General features: G+C 45.0%; 1 protein-coding gene and 1 long non-coding RNA gene across 9 annotated transcripts in view; one reads left to right on the top strand and one right to left on the bottom strand.

Annotated features, from left to right (window-relative positions):
• The window catches only part of ABCC5 (ATP binding cassette subfamily C member 5), a 66,705-nt gene that overhangs the window by 24,947 nt on the left and 18,136 nt on the right, over positions 1 to 23,622 (top strand). For 4 of the 7 annotated variants that reach the window (XM_063167144.1, XM_063167143.1, XM_063167145.1 and 1 more), the window contains 20 exons: positions 848 to 919; positions 1,049 to 1,173; positions 1,788 to 1,860; positions 2,394 to 2,597; positions 3,265 to 3,408; positions 5,109 to 5,214; positions 5,875 to 6,059; positions 7,081 to 7,227; positions 7,536 to 7,665; positions 8,199 to 8,352; positions 8,461 to 8,589; positions 8,940 to 9,126; positions 10,076 to 10,165; positions 12,398 to 12,587; positions 13,308 to 13,467; positions 13,889 to 13,967; positions 14,569 to 14,682; positions 15,724 to 15,888; positions 16,566 to 16,649; positions 18,787 to 21,145. In XM_063167144.1, the coding sequence (XP_063023214.1) occupies positions 848 to 919; positions 1,049 to 1,173; positions 1,788 to 1,860; positions 2,394 to 2,597; positions 3,265 to 3,408; positions 5,109 to 5,214; positions 5,875 to 6,059; positions 7,081 to 7,227; positions 7,536 to 7,665; positions 8,199 to 8,352; positions 8,461 to 8,589; positions 8,940 to 9,126; positions 10,076 to 10,165; positions 12,398 to 12,587; positions 13,308 to 13,467; positions 13,889 to 13,967; positions 14,569 to 14,682; positions 15,724 to 15,888; positions 16,566 to 16,649; positions 18,787 to 18,861 (2,613 nt within the window). In that variant the 3' untranslated portion in view covers positions 18,862 to 21,145. Of the gene's footprint in view, positions 1 to 847; positions 920 to 1,048; positions 1,174 to 1,787; positions 1,861 to 2,393; positions 2,598 to 3,264; positions 3,409 to 5,108; positions 5,223 to 5,874; positions 6,060 to 7,080; positions 7,228 to 7,535; positions 7,666 to 8,198; positions 8,353 to 8,460; positions 8,590 to 8,939; positions 9,127 to 10,075; positions 10,166 to 12,397; positions 12,588 to 13,307; positions 13,468 to 13,888; positions 13,968 to 14,568; positions 14,683 to 15,723; positions 15,889 to 16,565; positions 16,650 to 18,786; positions 21,146 to 22,373; positions 23,091 to 23,622 lie in introns of those variants that run through there. The other 3 variants (XM_063167149.1, XM_063167148.1, XM_063167147.1) reach the window with 3 other exon arrangements.
• LOC134423776 (uncharacterized) lies at positions 16,813 to 23,264 on the bottom strand. 2 transcript variants are annotated; one of them, XR_010029194.1, is made up of 3 exons: positions 23,099 to 23,264; positions 18,136 to 19,364; positions 16,813 to 18,051 (listed from the first exon to the last, which is right to left on the bottom strand). It is a non-coding gene; the product is annotated as an uncharacterized LOC134423776 (long non-coding RNA). The 2 variants fall into 2 exon arrangements; XR_010029193.1 differs by lacking the exon at positions 23,099 to 23,264 and having other exon boundaries at positions 18,136 to 18,288; positions 18,671 to 18,809.

Below are 23,622 nucleotides of genomic sequence, written 5' to 3'. Positions count from 1 at the left end.
GAAGATATTCATGGTTAAATTGTCTTATGTAGTTATACAAATGGAGGGATAGTTTAAGCTCTTTTAAACAGTAAAGATACTTATATTTTAAACTCTAGGGGAGAATGCATATAGTTTAAAAAATTGCCTCAAATAGGAGTGCAGTTGCTTGAAAATGTAAAGGCTGTTTTGTCTCAGAAGTCAAAAAAAAGCTGTGACAGCAGCAGGTGGAGTCTTTCTCTGCTATCAAGAGAACACCAGCAGTGTGTTCCACAAGTGTCTATATACCTTTCTTGACCACTTTACATTTTTTACAAAAGGAATAAAAATAGTTTTAATAAATTAATTGTTTAATATGGGTATTAACCCACTGATTCTATTGCAGAGAAATTCTTCAAAGTGACTAAATTCTAGTATTTTCATGGTACATGTTCTCTAGCAAATTGGATCTAATTGGCAAGGAGTTGGACTCGACCCATATATGATGAATTCTCTTTTCTTTCAGACTTTTCTTCTTTCCTTATCACTCTCAAAAGCACTTTGGTGCATTCTGTTCAGGCAGACCTTGGTGCTTTTGGTTTATTGATCCTCTGCGCCTGTAAGCCTAGTAAGAAGGAGGCTGATCTTCAGACACCTTTATTTTTACCTTTAGAGTTGATTTCAGTTATATTTCACTGTGGGATTGTGTTCACTGTATACAATTTGAGCGTTAAGATGCTGACTCTTGCTTTTTCTTGTCTGTTATGTCACTTCAGAGGTGTCATTAATATCCAACTGTCCTCTCAGAGGTACTAAAGGTAGTCTGAATTCTGAAAAGGAAGATGAATGTAAGAAATGAGTGCTATAATTTTTTTTCCTTTCTACGTAGGGAAAACTTGTTGGAATTTGTGGCAGTGTGGGGAGCGGAAAAACTTCACTTATCTCAGCAATTTTAGGACAGGTGAGAAATCCTGTTTTGAGTATTTCTGTTCCTCTTTCCCATCTCCTATTTCACTTATTTGAGCTCTGTAGAATGCAGTGTGTTGTGAGCGTGGGGTGGCATGGTCTCACAGCTGGTGTGTCACTGCAGATGACGCTGTTGGAGGGCAGCATCGCAGTGAGCGGCACCTTCGCGTACGTGGCCCAGCAGGCCTGGATCCTCAACGCCACCCTGAGGGACAACATCCTCTTTGGCAAGGACTATGATGAAGAAAGGTCTGTCTGGCTGCTTGCTGATTGTCATGAAGCTCACTGATTCTTGGCCCAAGTGTGGGAAAGCTTTAATGCAGAGTACACTGCAAATAAAGCCTCTGTGCCCTTCTGGAGTCTGTCTCTAAGTTGCCTCTGAGTCCCATTTAGGATCCTGCCCCTCTTCTGTGTGGCCCTGTGGCTGGTGGCTGTCATTGAGCCTGGCCCTGCTCCTTGCAGTGAGGCTGGGCCTCATCCTGGACCTCTGCTTAAAACCAGCAGCTGCTGTGAGCAGCACTAAAGTGGTGTTTGCTCTTGCTGTCCTGGCCTTGCCCTCTTCAAACACAACAACTGCTGTGTGCAATGTGCTGCCATCTTCCATGGCCCCCCTCCACTTATGGACTTTCCTGTGGCCCTTAGCCAACTATCTCTGAAAACAAATTGTCTCTCTATCCTCACAATGCTTTTGAAGTTGGTGATTAATTATTACCCTCAGTTTTCTCCTGAGACTCCAAGACAGATGACTTGTTTTAGGCTGATGGAATATCAGCTATTAGTGTAGAAAATGATATAATGCTGTACTAGTTAAATAATTGTGGGGAAAATCAGTGTTCTTAACTATTTATCTGCTTGTTTTTCAGATACAATACTGTGCTGAATGGCTGCTGTCTAAGGCCTGACTTGGCCATCCTTCCAAATGGGGACCTGACAGAGGTATGTTTTGCTTACACCAAACTAATTAATAGATGGAGAAAAGAGTTTTGGTTTGGCAGGATAAACTGGAATGAGGATACATCACTCTGGAGTGCATATGAGCCAAGCTGTTGAATGCATTCTCTTGAGCTGACCTTAGTGGGCCCTGGACTGTTAAGAGCTGTACCCTGTATTTACTCAGATGTTGACTGTTTGGGAATTTTTTTTATTGTGTTGTAAATTTAGCTGCCTTAACAGGACCTAATTGAACTTGATTTAAAATAGCTAAGAGAAGAAATGGCTATGTTAATTCATAAAAGGTAAAATAAGCAAAGAAAGTACTGCCACATTTCAAGCATATTAACCTTGAGTTTGAATGTGTAGCACATGTCACAAAGTGGACACTTAAACTTGAATATGTATATGTATTAATATAAAATGTTATGGGGGAGTATATCTATATAAATATATAAAATGGAATATTATGGTCTGCTTTATTTGCTCATCTATGTTGCATGGTGCTGAAGAAATGATGGGTGTGTGTCTCTGTGCAGATTGGTGAACGAGGGGCTAACCTGAGTGGGGGCCAGCGTCAGAGAATCAGTCTGGCTCGAGCCCTGTACAGTGACAGGGACATTTACATCCTCGATGACCCCCTTAGTGCCTTAGATGCTCACGTTGGAAATCACATTTTTAACAGTGCAATAAGGAAGCACCTGAAGTCAAAGACTGTCCTTTTCATCACACATCAGCTTCAGGTACTGAATCTCCCACACTTTCTTTCTTGGACTTACTTGAAATGGTTTGTTCATCAGTTGTCTTCATACTGGAAATCTCTGTGCCCTGACCCGTGACAGGACAACCCTGTCTGCCTATAGAATGTGTGGTTTACATTTATAAACTAGGTTTGCAAAGGTGCACTGAGCACAATTTGATTGATTGATACCAGTGCTGCTTGGTGTCTGATTGGGACTGGTAACCCTTGGCTAAAGAAAATTTACCAGGGAAATAAATACCTGGTAAAAAATACTTCTGCTTACTTGCTATAAAACTATTTCATCACAGCAGAAAAAAAGTTACATTTGTTGTCAGTAAATCAGAATTGATGTACCTGAGACTTTTTTTGCTGTTTTCTGTGCATGGAAATAATAGTGCTCAGTCTATCAGTATTTGCAGTGTTTAAGTATTCTGAGTCACATCTTCCAGAAGAGATTGGTTTTGATAGGACACAAAAACTTTTGATTTGTGTAGTGTGAGTAATCATGGTGCTCTAGTCAGAAGAGGACCTCTGAAACTCAGCTGTCTGTTGTGTGGGCATAGGTGTGCTGTGTGCCAGTGCCTACAGGCTGCTGAGAAGGGTTGTGTGGGAGTGTTTGGTTATTGAACATCGTGATAGAGACTTGTTCTTGCTGCCACTCTCTGCAGTATCTTGTTGACTGTGATGAAGTGATCTTCATGAAAGAAGGCTGCATTACTGAGCGAGGCAGTCATGAGGAGCTGATGAATTTAAATGGGGATTATGCAACTATTTTTAATAGCCTACAGCTGGGAGAAACACCACATATTGAGGTACTTGTTCATTTTCAAGCGCTCTGAATCTTGACTGTTCTGAGGTGAAATAAGTGATGTTGTTGGAAATGTGGAAAATGGCTTCACACATTTTCATGTGTTGATCTGACCAATAGATTTTCTATAGAATAATTTCTGCTTCGTTAGCACTTTGTCACAGTTTTTTTTAGGGAATGTGTGCTAGAGAGGACTCTGCCAATGAGCTCATGAGTTAATAATGAAAATATTGTAGTGTCTCCCCTGGTGATGCTCAGAGCAGGAAGTTCTTTTCTTATTGTACACTCCACTCCTTAATTTACCTCTGAATTAGCACAGAGCTTCAACAACTTTGTCTGAAAAAATTCTTAGTGACTTGCTTCTATGTTTTCAACGGAGTGTGACTGAGACGCAGCAGGTGTGACACAACTTGTCAAAAGTTAGATGTGACAGTATTTTGGAGGCATAACTGAAAATGCTGTGTTTTGGGGGAGTTTAAGAAAAAATGTTTTGCCTTGACACTAATTTTGTTATGAAAAAAGTCTGTAAATGCAAATTTGATTATGTGCTGTAGTATTTCAGTTGGTGCAAAAATTGTAAATCTAGAAAAAAACAAGAGACATTCAGTACAACAACATGTAAATTTTCAGCAATTTAATTTTTCCCACCCTTCTGCTCTTTGTTTCGTGACATTAATCTCTAGAGTGAGTATCTTGGCATTTTGATTTATAATAACTTGTCTAAATTTTGCGTGCATTTTGTCTTAGAAAGAAAAGATTAAAAGTACATCAACAGTTTATTTTTTAAGAGATGAGAAGCTCCTTACTCATGAGACATTTAAAACAAAACATTTCTGAGAAGGAAGCATTATAAGAATTACAGATATAGAACAAGTTTGGTGACACATTCTCCTGGGAGATAATTGTGAAAGAAGCAAAAGGATATAATGCATTGCTCTGCATGTCCTTTGAGGCATGAAGATAATAGTTCTGCCATTTTAAGACTAATAAAATGATAGTGAAGAGGAGATACTCCAGTCTTCATGCTTGGCTGACCTTCAATGTCGCTGTAAACATTAGCTCATGGAAAGATCATTAAATTGCATTCCCTGTGGGATAAGAATAAATGGATCATCAGTTGGGTTCTCTGTGGTTTGATCTCATGTAAAGTGTGGGAAGGCAACCCTGAACACCGTGTGCAAGGGGTTTCAGTCCATGTAGGCTGACTCTGAACAGGCAGTAACGCCCAGTTTTGGAAAGATGGCTGGGTTTAAAACAGTGCTGTAGTGTTTGGATATTGGATTTCTGGGAGAGCAAGTTAACCTGATGTCTCTTAAGAAACCTCTCATGAAATGTCTCTAAGTGCTAGAGTGCTTGGGGAAAAAAAGCCTCTTTAAAAAATGTGAGTTATTTTTACAAGGGATAGAGAGATTATATCTTTCTTGCAGTAGTGAGGATATCATTCCTCTACCATGTTTTCACTGATCCTGAAAATTGCCCTTGCACTCTACCTGTACAGGTTGGTAGTAGCTCAGATTAATAGAGGAGGAGAATTTAGTCCACCAGAGTTGGCAATCATCTGTAATAACTATGAAGTTAATATCCTCCTTGATGTGAATGCTGAGCTATTGAAAGTCTTTATCCTTAGGTGGCAGATAAATAGAAGTTTGTGTTTAGAAAATGTCAAAACCAACTTCTCTGTTTAGTGTCATTGTTTCCCTGCAGATTAATATAAAGAAGAACACAAACAATTCATTGAAAAGGCCCCAGGATAAAAGTACCAAAACAGGGTCTGTGAAGAAGGAGAAGGTTGTAAAGAAGGAAGAAGAGGGTAACTATGTAATCAAATTTCTGGCTGTAATTATTTTGTACTTTAAGCTCAAAACATGTGCTTCAAAGTATATTGTTAGTGTACCTCTCATGTTTTGGAAGCTGTCTCAATCCTAATCACTTAGTGTGGTTGATGAGAGACAGGCAGTGGGCAAAGAACATCCATTAATTCATTAAATATGGGTGCCTGTACAATGTTTTTAAGTTCAGTCAGATGCCATTAGCACAAAGGAGGTGGTGCTGCCTTGTCCCCCACGCCACCTCTCCCTCCTGTCCTAAGAGGGCCATGTGCCCAGCCTGGCACTCAGCCCTGGGCAGGACATGGCAGTTATGGATGAAGGGACAGTCTGACCTCTGTAGTTCTCTGTTTAATGTTAGCTTTGAACTTCAGGGTTTAAAAAGCAATAGTGAGGCTGATCCCAGCCTAACATTCAAGTCTGTGCTGATGAGGCTTTTTCAGCTGTACCATGACTTAAATGATTCTGCAGAAGAAATGTGACTTCTTGAAAAACTGTTTGAACCACTGAGTTCTAAGTGTGAAGTGTGTGTTTCTGAAAGTACTGTGCACAGTTTGAAAGACTAATTTTGTGAGTGTTCACAAATTTATAGGAGTTTCATGGAAGAGCTTTCCTCATTCCCTCTTCATCTTCCCTTGTCACAGGCCAGTTGGTGCAGTTGGAAGAGAAAGGCAAAGGCTCTGTCCCCTGGTCTGTTTATGGTGTCTACATTCAGGCAGCCGGAGGCCCCTTTGCATTCCTCATCATCATGGCACTGTTTGTGCTCAATGTGGGCAGCACAGCCTTCAGCAACTGGTGGCTGAGTTTCTGGATCAAGCAAGGCAGTGGAGTAAGTTCAAAAGCTTTCTACTCTTGTGTCTAATTGGCTGGGGGTGTTCGGCTAGACTAATTCCAAGCAGTCCTGTGAGACCAAATGGTGCTTTCTAATTTAAATAAGTTGTAAGGCTCCCCAGGAGGTGGTCTCACTAGAGAGTTCATCTCCAAGAATAAGAGAGCTCCAGTAATGAGAAAGACTAACCCAGAAAAGGAACAAGAGGGCAGCATTAAACCACATAAGTTATTATATCTAAGAAAAGGAAGTGAAAATAGGAAAGGGGCCAACAAGCTAACTTTAGTGTTTTTTGTTTAAATGTGATCTTATACCTAACAGGATAATTTTTGTTAAAATATGTAAAAATTGAGTCAGATGACTTGGAAATTGCTTTGGAGATTCTGATGACTTGGGGTGGTTTGGGCTTTTTCCCCACTCTCAGGGCTTTGCTTGCAAGTCTTGTTGCATTTAAAAATCCAAATATAACTGCAAGAGTTTTTTTTGGGGGTACAGAGAACAAGGTACTAATCTCAGAGATTAAATAATGAAGTACAGGTGGCCAACAATATTAGAATCAGCAATGAGGTCCTTAAACATACTTAAACAGCAAAAATAAAATAAAATGAGAATGTATAACAGTGTGACAGTAAAGAATTTATTGCATAGTGGCAGAAATAAGTGTTTGATAAAGATCTATCCAGCGTAAATATGTCTGTGTGGTGGCATCCAAATATCTGACATTGTTCAGAAGAACACAAGAAATAAGCATGAAATGAGAGATTAGGAATCAAATGAAATAGGCATTGTGGTAGTATTTTGGAAGATATTGTAGGAAAAAGATCAAGGGCTACAGATCAACAAGTCAAGCATCTCTGCCAGGGAAAAGTTTCTGACATATTCAATGGTCACTGAAGTAGTTTAAAGAAGAAATATCAATACAGTGGGAGAAGACAAGGCAGTTAAATTGTACCACATGTAATGTACACATCATGCTTTATCCTTGTCTTAACCAACCTCTGAAACCCTGAATTTTCTGCAGAACACCACGGTGACTGTGGGAAATGAGACTGTCATAAGCAACAGTATGAAAGATAACCCTCACATGCATTACTATGCTGGCATCTATGCACTGTCTATGGCAGTTATGTTGATCCTGAAAGCTGTTCGTGGTGTGGTCTTTGTAAAGGTAGGTGCCAGTGCTGGTGTTTGTCTCCCCCCCTACTCCTGCTTCTGCAAATTGCTGTCACTGTGGTTCTTTTGGTCATCTCCTGAGAGACTTTTGAACCAGAGTCAGTCATGGATTGTAATGTTTCCTTAGCCAGCTCTTGAGTTTCTGCTAAACTTCTGCCCAAATTAATGGCTTCCTCCATGGGCTGGAAGCACAGAGTGCAGTAAATAACCTCTTATGGTTGGAGAGAGAAACAGAGTAGAATATTTGGGTGGCAGGAAGGCAAACACTGCTTTATAACCCTGCAATGTTTTCTGCATTGTCAGGGAACTCTCAGAGCATCTTCAAGGCTCCATGACGAGCTCTTCCGAAGGATTCTGCGTAGCCCCATGAAGTTCTTTGACACTACACCCACTGGGAGGATCCTCAACAGGTTTTCCAAAGACATGGATGAAGGTATCTCTCACTGTGTGTCCTGTAAATCCCACATTCAGACCTTGTAGTTAAGCCCTGAATACTCTCCAGTCGGTTGCTGTTGGGGTGATTGTACCCCGTGTTTGTTGCCAAATGTGCACGCACAATAAAGAAAGCAGGAATTGGGATATACCTGGGTTATGATTGTAGAAGGCAGCTGATAGCTCAGGTCTGATCGTTCACTTATGAAGAAGGAAATGTGCTGCTGTTCTTGTACCTCCAGGCTGCACATGGGCTCTCAGCAGGTAATGCAGGAGCAACTGAAAACATTGGAGTGAAGCTGATGTACAGAAGTGATAATTAGGTCAGAGTTACATCAGTGCTATTTCTGCAAACAGGCATAATTAGACTGCCAGTAATCAGAAGGTGAAAACATCCCAATGAAAGTGTACATTTTTAATTTGAATAAACTAAGAAATACCTGTGTTATTGAGAGAGACTGGACTGAGTTGATTTCTATGGGTTGTTTTAGTTTTCTATACTCAGGATCTTCCCCTTTCCCTTCCATTTCCCAGTTGACGTTCGTTTGCCGTTTCAAGCGGAAATGTTCATCCAGAACGTCATCCTTGTGTTCTTCTGTGTGGGGGTGATTTCTGGGGTCTTCCCCTGGTTCCTGGTGGCAGTGGGGCCCCTCATTGTCCTGTTCACCGTTCTGCATGTTGTGTCTAGGTAAGTGCACCACACTTTGGCTGAAAAGGTACTTTCACCTTCAAGTACAACGCAGTGGTTGCCATATGGTGGTTCTGCATGAGACTCAAAGTGTTTCTTTCCTTCCAGAGTCTTTATTCGAGAGCTCAAGCGTCTGGACAACATCACACAGTCTCCATTCTTGTCTCACATTACATCTAGCATCCAGGGTCTCTCCACAATCCATGCCTACCACAAAGGACAGGAATTCCTGCACAGGTCAGTGTAGATATCCATCTGGGAATGGTAGAGCACAAAGCTGAATTCAACAGCTTCTGGTATTCAGAAGGATTTTATTACTGGAGTCTGATGGATCATTGATTCTATGACTGAAAGTTGCTTTTCTGGGGAAAATAATTGGGAGAACAGAAGGAAGGGTAAGGGAAAACTGGGAAGAGCAGTGATGGGGAAAGTTTGCAAACCCTGCCATCATGTTTTGGTTTGAAATTTAGTCGTTGATTAGTCTTCCCATCCTGAATCCTGGTACTGGAACAGGAGTTTAAGTAGGTGTGATATTTGTAGACCACCAGGCTCATGGAGTCCACTAACCTTTGCTGTGTTTGTTTCAGGTACCAGGAGCTGCTGGATGACAACCAGGCCCCGTTTTACCTGTTCAGCTGTGCCATGCGCTGGCTGGCCGTGCGCCTGGACATCATCAGCATTGCTCTGATCACAACCACTGGCCTTATGATTGTGCTGATGCATGGCCAGATCCCTCCTGCCTATGCTGGGCTGGCCATCTCCTATGCTGTGCAGGTGAGTGTGAGCACATACTGTAATACTTAATTTTTCTTTTAATGTAGGCATTGCTAATGAGCAAACAGCATCCAGAGCTGGCTCAGAGGAGCTGCAGGGCTCTGAGCACTCTTGGAGCTGCTCTTTGGCCTCTTCTGCCTCCTTGTGGTGCTGAGGGGAAATTACAGAGCTTGGACACCTCATACTTAAAGCTGTTGCTCTTGGGAAAAGTTTCTAAGCTGCTGGTTTCTCAAGGGATTCATAAATTATGGTGATTTTAAAATGAACTACTTAATTAACTTGCCTTGAAGACTTTAGTTATATGGTGCCTGATGTCAAGAATATCAAATATAATAGAATTCTTTAGGTTGGAAAACAGCAATAAAGGTCATTCAGTCCAACTATTACCTCAGTAATGCCAAATCTGCCACTAAACCATGTCCTCATCATCCACATCTACATAACTTTTAAATACTTCCAGAGATGGTGACTCCACCACTCCCCTGGGTAGTCTCAATTCTTGGCAACTCTTTTAGTAAAGAAATTTTCCTAACATCCAATGTAAACCTCCTCTGGCAAGACTTGTAGTTGTTTCCTCTCATCCTGTTGCTTGTTAAGTGGGAGAAGAGAGCAAACCCCACCTGGCTCCACCTTCCTTTCATGGAGTTGTAGAGAATGATAAGAGCCCCTTGAGCCTCCTCTTCTCCAGGCTGAGCCTCCCCACACCACCTCCCTCAGCTGCTCCTCACAGGACTCCAGACCCTTCTCCAGCTCTGTTGCCCTTGTCTGGACATGTTCCAGCACCTCACTATCTGTGCTGTAGTGAGGGGCCCAAAACTGAGCACAGGGTTCAAGGTGTGACCTCACCAGTCCCAAGTACAGTCACTGCCCTGATCCTGGTGGTCACATTCATCTCTTAATTCAATAAAAAGTCACAGCTCTAAAAATCTGTTTTCTTTCACCTCTTCAGCTAACAGGGTTATTCCAGTTTACAGTCAGACTGGCCTCAGAGACAGAAGCTCGTTTCACCTCAGTGGAGAGGATTGACCACTATATCAAGGTAGGACTGCATTCAGCTGCCTGTTGTGAAATTTTGTGTTGTTTGTTACAGTGCTGGCCTCAGCCATAGTCTGCCCTGGTACAGAGTGTACATTCCTGATCTTGGAAAGGCACTAAAGCCTGTGCTGTAACATTGCAAAGTGAGTTTGTTTTGTGAAACACATGTATCAGCACTGAGGGGCTGAATGGGCCCAGAGCTGGTAGGTAACTAAACTTAGAAGCATTGCTGGTTTACATAAGCTATTGGAAGTTTGCTGACACTCACAGTAAAGAGTGGAGTGTGTGAAAGGGGTAATTGGGGATTCAAAACATTATTTTACAGCGAAAGGATGGGGTTCTGGCATCCTCCATTCCAAGCCTAATGGAATTCCTTCATTTAAACACAGATAACTGTTTGTTACTTTATCTAAAAGTAATTCCACTTCAGCCTAATAAGCCTACTTTTCCACAGCTGTCTTATGTAACATATTTCTGTATGCTTGAAAAGTCAAGGGAATGCTCTTACTGCAAACATGAGAAATGTGCTCAGCTGAACATGATAAATGTGCCAGGCTAAATGCTTAGCAAGCTGCTCTGAATATCTGTAACCCTTTCTTTGTAACTGGGATTTGTGTGTGCAGAACTGGGCATGGGTCAGTGGGGAAAACATATCCAGGAGAAAGCCTCCTACTGGGTCTGGTGTGTGAGGTGAAAGGCTTTTCTATTTAATGTTTCCTGTGACTCTGAGGGAGATACATTTATTTATTTATTTAGTAAATCTGGGCTATTTAGTAGTTGGTATTTGTAGCTTTTTTAAAAGTGGGTGGATTTAATCTACAGATTAAAAACCAGAGAAGACAAAAGCCCCAAACCTGTCCATTCCCCCAGTTAAATAAATCCTCTGCAGGCATCTAAGTAGAAAATTTCTGCATATGGAAAACTTAGTGACCACACAAATTGACAGGTGTGCTAAATATTGTCTCTCACTGGGCTGAGATGGGTTTATCAGTCAGGCCCTTAGTAGCAAAACCTACAGTTGTAGACTGTTGCTTGGGGTTTTTTAAGTTATGTCTCTTTCTATATCACAATCAAAGAACAGTATCTGTGATTTAAAAAAAAAATTGATCTCTAGACACCCTTTTATGAAACTGTAAAACTAGTTTGAAGCTGAAATGGAGGGTGGGTGGCCAGTGAAACACCATTCAGGTCCTGGGTCTTACCAAGGCCCAGACTTGGCTTTTTCAGGGGGCTCAAGGTTGCTGTTTTGAGCACCAAGCTCAAAGAATAGGAGCACTATCATAGCAGATGGCTGTTTTTCCTCTGAAATCCCTGGTGTACAATTAATCTGCCTCTAACTAGATGCTGCAGATGCCCACAGCTGCCATCCCTGTGGGATCTCTCTATGGTCAGTGTAGGAAATGGATGTCTCTAGAGGGCAATTTATTATCTGTTCCAAGTATTTATATTAGAATGAGAAAAATCACACTCCAGAAATGCTGTTTTCTTGCATTACAGTATTTATATTTGTAGAGAGCATAAAGGAGTTGTCATGACCTGGTTCATTTACATGAGGTGAATCCCATGATGGGATTGCTGCCATTCTTTGAGGGTACTTGTGCCAAGTATGGGAAAGTGACCTTGACTTCACTGTAAACATGCTATAAAGCCTTGTGTTTGGCTTTCAGAGGTTCTGCTTTTCTGTTTCATCTGTGAACTGCTCAGTAAGGGGCGAAGTGAAATAGCAGAAGTGATCAGGCTGGAAGGGACTGGCTCAGTGATTCAGTAGGACAGGGGAACATGAGGAGGAGAAGGAAGAGGGTGGCCTTTAATGTGTTGCTTGGACATTCTCTTCTGTTTCAAAATCAACAGTGGTGACCCTGGTATGGCATAGCAGATGAGGCCTAGAAATGCACCAGATTTTGCATCAGCCTTTGGAGTGCCATGAAACTCAATAGGATTGTGCTGATGAATAATAGGCCTAAAATACATTTTGAATTCCATTGATGAAAGCCACTGTTGTATAGAAGGACTGATGTCATTACTGAGGCAACAGGAGGGGAATTAACAGTGTGGTCAGTGTAATACAGCAAACTTCTGGACCACTGGGCCCACATCCAGCCAAACAGCTCATCATGAAACTGCCATAAATGATCTGGGCTGAGTCTGCAGGGAAGAACTGCTGAAAGCTGCAGCTGATAATTTTCCTTTGGTGCTTTGTTTACTGGAAACTGAACTTCTGTATTTTTGTTAAAAGACACTTTCCCTGGAAGCTCCTGCTCGAATTAAGAACAAAACTCCTCCTCTGGACTGGCCACAGGAAGGTGAAGTTGTTTTTGAAAATGCAGAGATGAGGTACCGAGAGAACCTCCCTCTAGTGCTCAAAAAAGTGTCCTTTACCATCAAACCCAAGGAAAAGATTGGCATTGTGGGGAGGACAGGCTCAGGTAAGGAAAAGCACTAAGCAGAGGTAAATTATTACTTTCACAGAATGGATTGGGGCAGTCATATTGGCTCTCCTGTGTTTAAGTTGGTTTCACAGGAGGGGCTGAGCACTCTGTCAGTGGAGGTTTCTGTTCATGTCTGTACATAAGCAAGATCCCTGTTAACAGTAGTGAAAACAAGTTTCCATTTAAAGCACAGGGATATCCTATTATGCTTGAGCCAGTATGTTGACTGTATTTAACTCCCCAAACCACTGACCAGCACAGGTTGGTGCTTACACTGTGCTCACTGCAGCTTCTCTGACTCTCTTGAAAGATTCTGTACTGATGCTGCAGGCAGGTTTGGCTCTGAGCCATCTCAGAATTCTGTAATGAGAATAATCCAAACCCCTGTTTGTGAGATGACTTAAATCAACCTCAAAATGAGTTTCTAAATAAGTAATTTATATTGCTGTATCGGGTTTTCATAGCAGGATTTTGGCAGTGGGGTTGGGACAGCACTCCAGGCATGGCTTTATGGAGGAGAGATTAGGAGCTGCCCCCACAATTGCTCAGAAGTTTAAATGCTGAACCTCAAAACTTACCAGACCATTGCTTGCCAGGACTTTTTTGGTATTTTAAAACTTTTCTTAGATGTGGACAGCTTTTAAAATGCTTTCTCATCTGAAAAACCATTATGATTCTGTAGAAACAGCAGTCATGTTTTTCCTGTCCCATTTTTAGGGAAGTCTTCCCTTGGAATGGCACTCTTTCGTCTTGTTGAACTGTCTGGAGGCTGCATTAAGATTGATGGAGTGAAAATAAATGACATTGGCTTGGCAGATCTTCGGAGCAAACTCTCCATAATCCCTCAGGAACCTGTGCTCTTCAGTGGCACTGTGAGGTTAGTGAGGCCATAAGAAGGCAAGAAGGGACTGAGCAGTCTTTCTGCTTGTACCTGAAATGCAGTAGGTGCCTGGTGAGGTGGTAGCTCTCAGACATCCTAACTTCTGTTCTAGTTTTCAAACAAAAACCACAGGTGAATGATTTTAGCTAGCCCAGTGCAGCACTGGGTGTGATCACACTGTATGGAAGTCTTGCTTCCCTTTATATGTGGTTGAAGTTTTAGTATCTTTGTCTTCTATCTCTACTCTTGTTTTTTAGCTTTTCTAACCTCAGTGTGCTGGGAATATCTGATTTCCCTGGCAATGAAACTGTTAGAGGAAGGCCAGATGGGAATCATCTGTCCGGATAAATCAGCACACTGTTGGTTTGCCATTCATTGCCGAGTTAAAATTCTCCTTGTTTTCTGCTTCCCCTTCCAGATCAAACTTGGATCCTTTCAATCAATACAGTGAGGAACAAATCTGGGCTGCTTTGGAAAGGACTCACATGAAGGAGTGTGTAAGTATTATGTGCCCTGGGAGATGGATGTTTGCATTTGACTTCCAAAGCAACATCATCTGTTAGTGGCTACTTTAGAGGTCTTTATCTGAGCTTTCTCTCTACATTTCCCCCCTTGTTCTCTATGCTTTATTTGACCTTTTTTTTTTTTTTTCCTTTTTCCCATGATTTTATTAGACTGCTACCTTTGGTTTTTTAGGGACATGCCATATTCTGGGTTTTTTTAGGATATAGAATAGCAGAGTGCTGTTTCATCACAGAGATTCTTAGGGTGTCAAAACCTGTCAGGTGATATTTTTCTGTATGTGCCTGAGGTGTGCATTCTACATTTCCATTTATGACTCTACATGTCACATGTGCAAATTTATACTGAACTTAAAACCTGCCCTTTGCAAGGCCCTATGCAGTAAGTCTTGCTGCCATGACATTTCCAGTTCTTTTTCATGTACGTCTGGTGGGCAGGTATGGCTATGGAACATAGGCTGCAGAAATTCCTGCAGGTTCACTCTTCTCCTGGTGACAAAGATTGTCAGGAGATCTGTTTGTGTTTATATGATTATGTGCAGTGCTCTAAAATTTTTGCCTCTTCTTTCCCACACAGGTTGCACAGCTGCCTATGAAGCTTGATTCAGAAGTGATGGAAAATGGGGAGAACTTTTCTGTTGGAGAGAGACAGTTACTGTGTATAGCCAGAGCTCTGCTGCGTCGTTGCAAGGTGAGCACGGCAGGAGAGAAATAGAGATACCAGAATGCTAGGGTGGAACAAGCCTTTTTTTTTGTGCTGGATTCTTTGTCTGTCAGAGGAATCACATCAGTGATTATTGCAACCCAGAGAGGTGTAAGGTTAAAACAAACAGGAAGGTGTCTGTAGCCAGCTCCTGCCATGTCCTGCCATTGGAAAGGCATTGCTTGTAAGTGCTAACAGTAGTGTGTCAGACAATCATTTCTTCAGTGTCCTGTTACTGGGGAGCATCAGATTCTTCCTTTCTTCCACCTTTTTGTGAACATGAGTCAAGTGTTTTTCTTCTACATGGTGCTCCACTAAAATGTGGTCTCCAAGTGGAGTTTGGGACCATGCTATGCCAGCCAAGTGAAAGATTTTGCAGGAATGAAGAGCAAGCAATTACAGTGAAAAAGGACTTTTGGATTGAGAGTGATAAGGATTCTGGTTTTAACGACTTTTTTTCTGAAATGTAACATAATATTTTAGAGATTGCTCTGCATCTGTTTTTAAAGTCAGACTACTCAGCAGAAGTCACTGCTGTCTCTGCAGTACCTGCACAAAGCATGTCCAGTTCAGCTTTGACAAGAAATCAGTCCAAATCAGTTTATGTCTAAGGGGAAGACTTTTTACCCAGTGTAAGAAAGCTATTAAGCCTAGTCAGTATCGACTCATTCCAGGAGGAATGGCATCACCAGGGATGTGTCAAATCAATTTACTGGTAAAAATTCTGTTGGAGATTCATCTGTGGAATATAAAATTGAGAGTAGTGGAAACTTGAGGCCCATGTTATAACCCACATGTAGCCCTAGGATGTGACAATAAAATGTCATCCATAGGCTTTGTTGAAGGCAGTTACATAGAGGAAACTGAAAGGGTACTAGTAAAACTTGTGTTTGTGCCCTCAACTCTGTAAGGACTGCCAGTTGTGACAACATTTGGCTGTGGCCATTCTGCCCACCCTGTATGTATTTTTATATTCAGAGAGGGAAGGTGTGACCATGGGTAACAGCCAGAATTCTGTGCTGCTTTCAGATACTGATCCTGGATGAAGCAACAGCTGCTATGGACACAGAGACAGACTTGCTGATCCAGGAGACCATCAGAGAGGCGTTTGCAGACTGCACTATGCTAACCATCGCTCATCGCCTGCACACGGTGCTGGGCTGTGACCGGATCATGGTGCTAACACAGGGACAGGTGAGCAGGGAGGTGTCTGCTGCTGCCACGTGTGCAGGCTGAACTGAGGGAACAGCTGCACTGCAGGGCAGAAAATCCTCTGTTCATTCATATCCTTGGTAATAATAGTCCAGTAGAACTAGTTGCTGCCTAGGACAAGATCAAAGATGGCAAAATTTTTTTTTCACACTAAGAAAGTACCGTAAAATAACAGTCTCTCTTTAAAAATCTCTTTGAGGCTTCCTTTGTAGGTTAATTCTGAGATGGGTAATAACATAAACATCTCTGCTGGGGCTCAGTGGCAGTTTCCCATTACTTTCATAAAGCTCTGTGCCATCAAGCACACCTATGGCAGATACTTCACCTATTTTTCAGGCTTCCATTTGGGAGTCATAAATAGTTAAATGGAAGAACATTGGGCAAGGCTCTTAAAGGTAGAGAAGGCAAAAGCCCATGGCATCTGCCTCTGTCAGAACCACCAGAGGTTGCTTCCTGTTGGGCTAGTTTCATTTTTGAGCCAGTTGGAAGCATTCCAGGTTACAATATCCTTAAATACAGTTACTTCACTGCCTGGTGTCTCACCTAAAGATGAATGCTGTGTTTTCCACTCTTTACCATCATATCACGAGTCCAAGGGGTGGAAGTCAGTTCTCTGCTGAGTTTTACTGACATGCTTTACCTGCCTTGTTTGGTTTCAGGTAGTGGAATTCGACACCCCGACTGCCCTTCTGGCCAACGAGAACTCGCGCTTCTATGCTATGTTTGCTGCTGCGGAGAACAAGGTTGCTGTCAAGGGCTGAAATTCAGGGCAAAGTCACTTTAATTTTGGAGAGCTACACTCCCTGCCTGTGGCAGGCCAGCTCTTCCTCCTCCTCGCAGATTATTGTCCTTTCATCTTTTAATTTTTAGCACAATGTGTCAAGCCAGAGAGTTTTTAGAACCATGTCAGAAGAACTCATGTTTTTATTATATATTTATTCCATACTACTAATTTTTTCTTATTAAATGCACTCTACAAATGGCTCAGGGAGCCATAGTTATAAATGTATCAGAGGCCTATAATGAAGCTTTATACATGTAGCTATATCTATACATAATTCTGTATATAGCCTATATTTACAGTGGAAATGTAAGCTGTTTATTTTATATTAAAATAAGCACTGTATTAATAACAGTGCATATTCTTTTCTATCATTTTTGTACAGTTTATGGTACCAGAGATCTGGCTTTATCGGGCTGTATCAGACAGGGTTTTGTCTTGTACAGTTCGTCTTTTCCTAGTGCCGGATTTTCTGCGTGTCTGAGTGGAAGTGAAGCTTTGCAATAGTGTCCTTTATTGTCACATCTTTGTCTAGCGCAGCAGAGAGGAGCTCTGTGGTGTAACTATTGCATTGTAATTTATCAGAGCTAGCTGGGCCATCGCTGATGTTCACCACGGCAGCGGCTGCTGCTTCCCATGATGCTTTTCCAAAGCAGGGTTTTTAGTGATCTGAATGGAGAACCACTCCTGGGTCACATTAAGGCCTTGTATTTTCTCAGTGTCCTGACACAGTATTTCTTACTGTATCAGCGGAGTTTATTTTGATGCAAGCAAGCCCAAGCTCTTCCTGCTTCGCTGATCTAACACAACCAAAATTGTACTGTTTGTGGAATGATCTGTAACAAATTAATCATAAGGTTCAAATTGTACCCTGTATGCTGGCAGGAAAGCCGTTTCAGAGTTGCTTCAGCTGACTGACTCTTTATCTTGAAGCTGCTAACACTCCTCAGAGGTTTAGGTTGGCTTTCACTGGCATGGGTAACACTAACTCTTTGTTCTGCTCACTTAAACTAAGATTAATCAACATAGATATTTCCTGTTTCTTTCTTGCACACTTGTTAAGGAAGCAGTCCTCGACCCCACATCTTCTGGAACCTTAGAGGGGTTCCTGTTGATCAGGATGTAACACTGGTGTAGGACATGGTTTTCTTACTGTAAATGACCTACCTCAGGTTACTGGGTCCTGTGTAGTGCGTTGCCATGATCACTGTACACCATCCCTGTTTTGGGGACCTGTGGCCCGGGGGACACAGTTGTTCCTGTGATAGCTGTGACTTATTGAATGGTCAGCGTTGCATGTCTTTGTCAACTTGGACATTTTGTAGCCTTAGCATGTTTGCAAAATGTCTCATTGAGGCAGAAATCTGAAAAGTAAATAAAACTATTTTGGGTTTTGTAAATTTTATTGGCTTAAGTGGTTTGTTTTGGGCACATAAAGAACTTTATACCTTTTTGAGCCTTGGGGAGTATGTTTGCAGGCTTTTGTGGGATTTTTTTTTCCTCTTGTCATGCATCACGGTCTGATCTTTCTTCCTTCAGAGTAAAGATGTTTCTTTAAAAGTGTAGTGGGTGATTTTTGTGCCCTCCAGCATGGGGGTAGCCTGCAATACATGTATGTTGAGTATTACAGGGAGTAATAATTTACAGTGCAAGTATTCAAGCCAAGTAGAAGGGCTGAGGTCAGGTCGAAGACCTTCTAAGGCTCAGATTTTCCATTTTCTTTATCTGAAATCACTACTGTTTATAGAGTGATGTGACTGCAAAGTCACAGAAAGAAGCATTTCTACCTACCAGTACCACAGGCAAATTGTGGCATTAACAGAGCTTGCAATGTAGCTTGAAGTAGCAAAAAAGCGTTGTTGTGGTTGTTCTTAACTCATGTCCAAGGCAAGAATTAACTAGCACAGACCTTACCCTGCCCACAGGCCTGGAGTTTACCCCATGGACTTCATTATTTCCCTTGAAGGAAATGGGCTAATGTACCTGGTTCTGCGTGCTGCTGGGGTCAGTGTGTGGCTTCACTTGGCAGCTAAGGTAGAGCTAATGGCAGTCTAGGCAAAAGGGGAGCCATCCTGATCTTATCCTCCTTCTTCTTCCAGGCTGGGACTTCCTCTTCCTTTCCCGATGCCAGCAGTGGCTCTTGTGTGGTCCAGTTCAGAAAGCTAAGTTGCTGAAAGCAGGAAAGCTGTACAAAGGAGGAGACAGGAAGGCACCACCCACAGGAAGGGAGGTGAAGCGAGGCTGCTCTTTTCAGTAGGTGCTGGCTGTAACAGTAGCATAGGTGTGAGAGGGAGCTGCTCAGCGATCTGCCCCAAACTGCTGCTCCCAGTTACACTCTCCTAAAGAGCTGAGTCTTTGCTGCAGCTTTGGCCAGCTGAAACAGCTCAGCAAGGTGTCAGACAAGGGTCTGTGATGGAGCAGGTGAACAGTCACCTGTGAATAGCAGGATTAGCTCAACCATTTTGTTAAACCTTGGCTGCAGCACTGTTGCTTTGGAATTAAAGACAGAGACTGACAGAAGGAAATGTTCTTTCTGTTGTGATCACTTCTGCTCTTCATTTGGCACTTGTGTCACAGGTGTACTGAAGTGTTGCTGCTCACAGGGGGAGCTGTAATTTTTGAACTGACTCATCCTGAACCACAGGAGCAAGCTGAGGCCTGGCCAAGGGCCCCGTCACTGAAGTGGAAGGAAGAAACATTAATATTCACAAATCTGACTAAAGTATCTGTATTGTTGGAGCATTCTGCAAGAGGCTGATGATTGAAATGTTCAGGAATTGCATTCTGCTTTAGAATTTATAGCATGATATCCAGAGAAGACTTCATCCTATGAGGAATAGAATAAGACACTGGGATTGGGACAGAGACTTTCTTTAAAGAGATCCTACCCAAAATAGCATGGAGATAGCACATGCTTCTGTTCTGGTTTAATATCAGCTGGCAACTAAGCCCCACACATTCCTGTGGGATGGGGGAAAGAATTGAAAGGGTGAAAGCAAGAAAACTTGAGAGTTGAGATCAAGACAGCTTAATAGGGAGAGCAGAAGCAAAACAAGGTATTAATTCCCCACTTCCCATGGGCAACTATGTCCATGAAAGCAGGGCTCCATTTTGTGTAATGGTGACTTGGGAAAACAAGCACCATAATTTTGAATGTTCCCTCCTTTCTCTCCAGCTTTTTTAATGCCATATCGTCTGGAATATCTCTGTGGTTAGTTGGGTCAGCTCTCCCTGCTGTGTCCACTCCCATCTCCTTGAACACCCTCAGCCTCCTTGCTGGTCAGATGGAGAATACAAATGTCCTTGGTTCTGTGCAAGCCCCCCTCAGTAACAGCTATACTACATCCCTGAATTATCAACACTGTTTTCAGCACCAGCCCCAAACACAGCCTGATACCAGCTACTGTGAAGAAAATTTACTCTAGCCCAGCCAAAACCAGCACATCTTACAGCAAAGGCTTTGGCCCAAGACCAGCAGGTGTGCAAAAGGAGAGAGATTTGCCTGGGATAACTGCTTATTGTATTGTTCTCTGGAATTTTCATTACATCAGTTTTGCTTATTCTGTCCAAACATTGTGAGTGCAGCTGATCCTGATTCATTATCAAAAGCTTAGACCCCCTTCAAGAGAATGTGTTCTTCCTCATCTTATCAGTCTGATGAGTGGACACACTGCACTTGCTTGGGACTTCAACCAAAGCACAGGTAGGATGCTTCTGAAAGTGCTGTGGGGTTAAAGTGCAGTTGGATTGGTCTAATCAGGCCCTAACGTTGTCCTGGCTTGAACACCTGAGGACATTTCACCCTTATCTGTGGTGAAGGTTGTGCAGGGTCAGATCCTGAGGTTGCTGGGGCTGTGCTTTGCCCACCTGTAGATGAAAGCCATATCAAACAGGCTTAGTGCATCACTGGAAACAAAATGGGAGGGAGCTGAATATTTTCCAAAAGGCAACTGGTGTGAGTGTGAGAAGGTGTCAGAAGGATAAAAGCAGGATATTTGATTTATTAAAGGAGGATGTGGACAGCAAAAATGGCAGGACAAAATGTTTTTCTTAGTTACAAGGGGATTTATTGTAACGGCAAAATTTCTTTTTGAAGGTGCTTGAAAAGAACGCTGAGGAAGTGCAGGGTGCTGTACCCAGCAACTAAAGAGCCCGAGTGTTATCTTGTTATTTTTTTACTGCAACTGTAGCATATGTTTTGCTATATATAAAGTGATTTCACAAAGGTTTTCTTTAGCTTCAGGTCGGTGGAGGGTGATATTGTGATTTGTTTAACCCTTGGCTGAGCCAGTAACTTCAGCCACAATGTGCTGAGGCCACAGTTTGTGCCTCTGGTGTGATGATACAGTGGAAACTGAGCTGGAATTTGGTGCAGATGCTGCAGTTGTTAGTGTAAGGCTTGGGAAGCTTTCAGAATGTACCACTATGGATTCATTAAACCCACAACCATGTGAGAAATGTTCCTGTCTTGTCCAAAATATGTGTCTTGAAGCCTCATCAGGCAGTGAGGTAGGCAAAGCATAACAGTGAAAATTAGAGTGAAAATAACTTACAGGAGTGTCATTACATGGGGCAGAGACTGCACTTCTCTTGGGCTGGTGGGAGTGCAAATCACAGTTACTTGCACACACCTCCTTCCTTCCAGCTTGCTGACTCCCGCCGTTGCCACGCAGAGAAACAAGTGCTTCTACAAAGCTGATAACTTTGTGATTTCTGCCCTTTCCCACTTAGCAAGGCAGTAGTAGAAGGTGTGTGATTTATTACCCAGAGTTCTGGGGAAGATAAAGCACATTATGTCTGGCCTGGGCTCTGGGGCCAGTTTGCAGTGAGAGTTGGAGGCAGGAAACCACGCACAGCGCAGCTGGGAGAGAAGGGATTAAAAAAAAAAACGGGTGTGGGGGGATGCAGGGAGAAGGGAGGTTATTTAGGGTTAGCTGTGAGCTCGATGTGGGGGTGTGACCAGGAGGAGTGAGGAAGCCAAACTAGTTACTGGTGGGATGAGGGTGCAAGAATCAGCCCTGCTGGGAGCCTTGGAGGCTGTGGGGGTGTTTGTGGTGCAGCTGGGGACGGTGAAAGTGAGGCACTCGGAGGGACAGAGCTGGGTCTGAGGGAACAGCAGTGATCCGAGCGGGCTATCGTGGCCAATGGCCGTGCCCAGAGCAGGAGTTCTGGGATCGGTGTGTCCGGGCCAGGCCCCGGGGCTGGGCTATGCGAGAGGAGAGAAGCTCTGCGTGGGCCGCTTAAAGCTGCCCTGCGAAAGGGGCACGGCTGGACGGAGCCATGGCGGGCGGCACGCGCAGATACCCACGCCTGTGAGGGAATGAACGAGTGGCCGCTGCTCTCCCGGAGCGGTGCCGGTGCCCGGGGCTGTCCCGGCGCCCGTGCTGGGTCCAGCCGTGCCCGGGCCGGGCTGAGGCGGGCCGGGGGCAGGGCGGGTGCGCGCGCAGCCGGCGGGGCGGGGCCGCCCTCGAGCGCCCCTCGGCGCCCCCGCGGCGCCCCCCGGCGGCCGCGCTCGCCGCTGTCCGGGCCCGGGCCCTGCGCTCCCTCGGCCGGTCCTTTCCGCCTCCCCCTCCCCGCCCCGGCCGCTCCGGCCGCCGGGGCCTCCCTCCACCCCGCCCGCCCATGGATTTCACATAGCAGCCGCCGCCTCCGCCGCCGCCTCCTCCTCCTCCTCCGCCGCCGCTCCATGGCGGCTCCGGCTCCGCGGCCGCCCGGCCTGTGCTGCTGCCGCAAGGGCTCCGCGGCCGGGCCGGAGGCGCCGCCGGCCCCGCCGCCGCCACCCGAGCCGCCGCCGGACGTGGCGTCGGCGTCCAGCTCGCAGCTCTTCAGCCTGAGGCACCTGCACCTGGGGCTGGAGCTGCGGCCCGAGGCGCGGGCGCTGGCGGGCTGCCTGGTGCTGGAGCTCTGCGCGCTGCGCCCGCAGCCCCGCGCCCTGGTGCTGGACGTGCACCCGGCGCTGCGCGTCCTCTCGGCCGCTTTCCGCCGTGCCGCGGCCGGGGAAGCGCCCTGCGCCTTCGCCTTCTCGCCCGCCGAGGCCGCCGCCGCTCCGGCCCCGCCGCCCCCGCCGCCCTGCCCGCCGCCGCCGCCGCCCTGCGCGCCGCCCTGCGCCGCCAGCCCGCCCGCCACCGCCACCTTCCTCTCGGCGCCCTGCATCGCCGCCGGACCGCTGCCCCCCGCCGCCCCCCCGGGGGACCCGCCCGCCGGCCCCCCGCCCGCCGCCGCCGAGCCGCCGCCGCCGCTGCCCCTCTTCGCCCAGCCGCCCTGCTCCGCCTGCCCGCTCGGCTTCAGGGTGGACCCCTTCACCGACTACGGCTCGTCCCTCACCGTATCCCTGCCCGCCGCCCTCCAGCCGCACCAGCCCTTCCAGATCATCGTCCGCTACACCACGGCCGACGGCCCCGCCGTGAGTACCGGGCGGGGGTTGGTAACGTAGGAAACCGGGTCCCGAGGCGGCTGGCAGAGCCCTCCCGTGCCGCCCGCACATCTTTGCTCCCGTTCTAAGTGACCGTCGGGGAAACGCCCCGGCTCCTCAGCAAAGGCGGCGGGAGGTGTCTCGGTGCCAGCCTCTCCGGGGCTGCCCCTGGCCCCATGGCCTGACAGTGCCAGCCCGCCGGGCAGCAGCGTCTGTGCCCTGCCCGCAGGAGCTCCCGGCACTGCCAGCCCCGCCGGCCCCCGCCGCACTCAGCAGCGGTGCCCGGACCGACCCAGCCCCTCTCCCTCCTGTCTTCCCCCATCGCGTGGACCCCAAGCCTATTCATCCCCCATCGCTATTGTAATTTGAAAGTTTTTCGTTCTTTAAGGACATTGCAGTTGTTGGCGGGGAGAGTGAAAATTTGCAAACTCCTGCCTCGACCCAGTCCTTGAGGATAAATTATGTCATGCACAATGTAGGAGTTTCCCTGGGGGTTTTGCCAGCTGCTAACAAAATCAGGCCT

This window comes from Melospiza melodia, chromosome 12 (assembly GCF_035770615.1).
Source record: "Melospiza melodia melodia isolate bMelMel2 chromosome 12, bMelMel2.pri, whole genome shotgun sequence".
Classification (NCBI taxonomy): domain Eukaryota; kingdom Metazoa; phylum Chordata; class Aves; order Passeriformes; family Passerellidae; genus Melospiza; species Melospiza melodia.
Note: the sequence above shows the minus strand (reverse complement) of the source record. Positions and strands in the feature narration are given on the sequence as shown.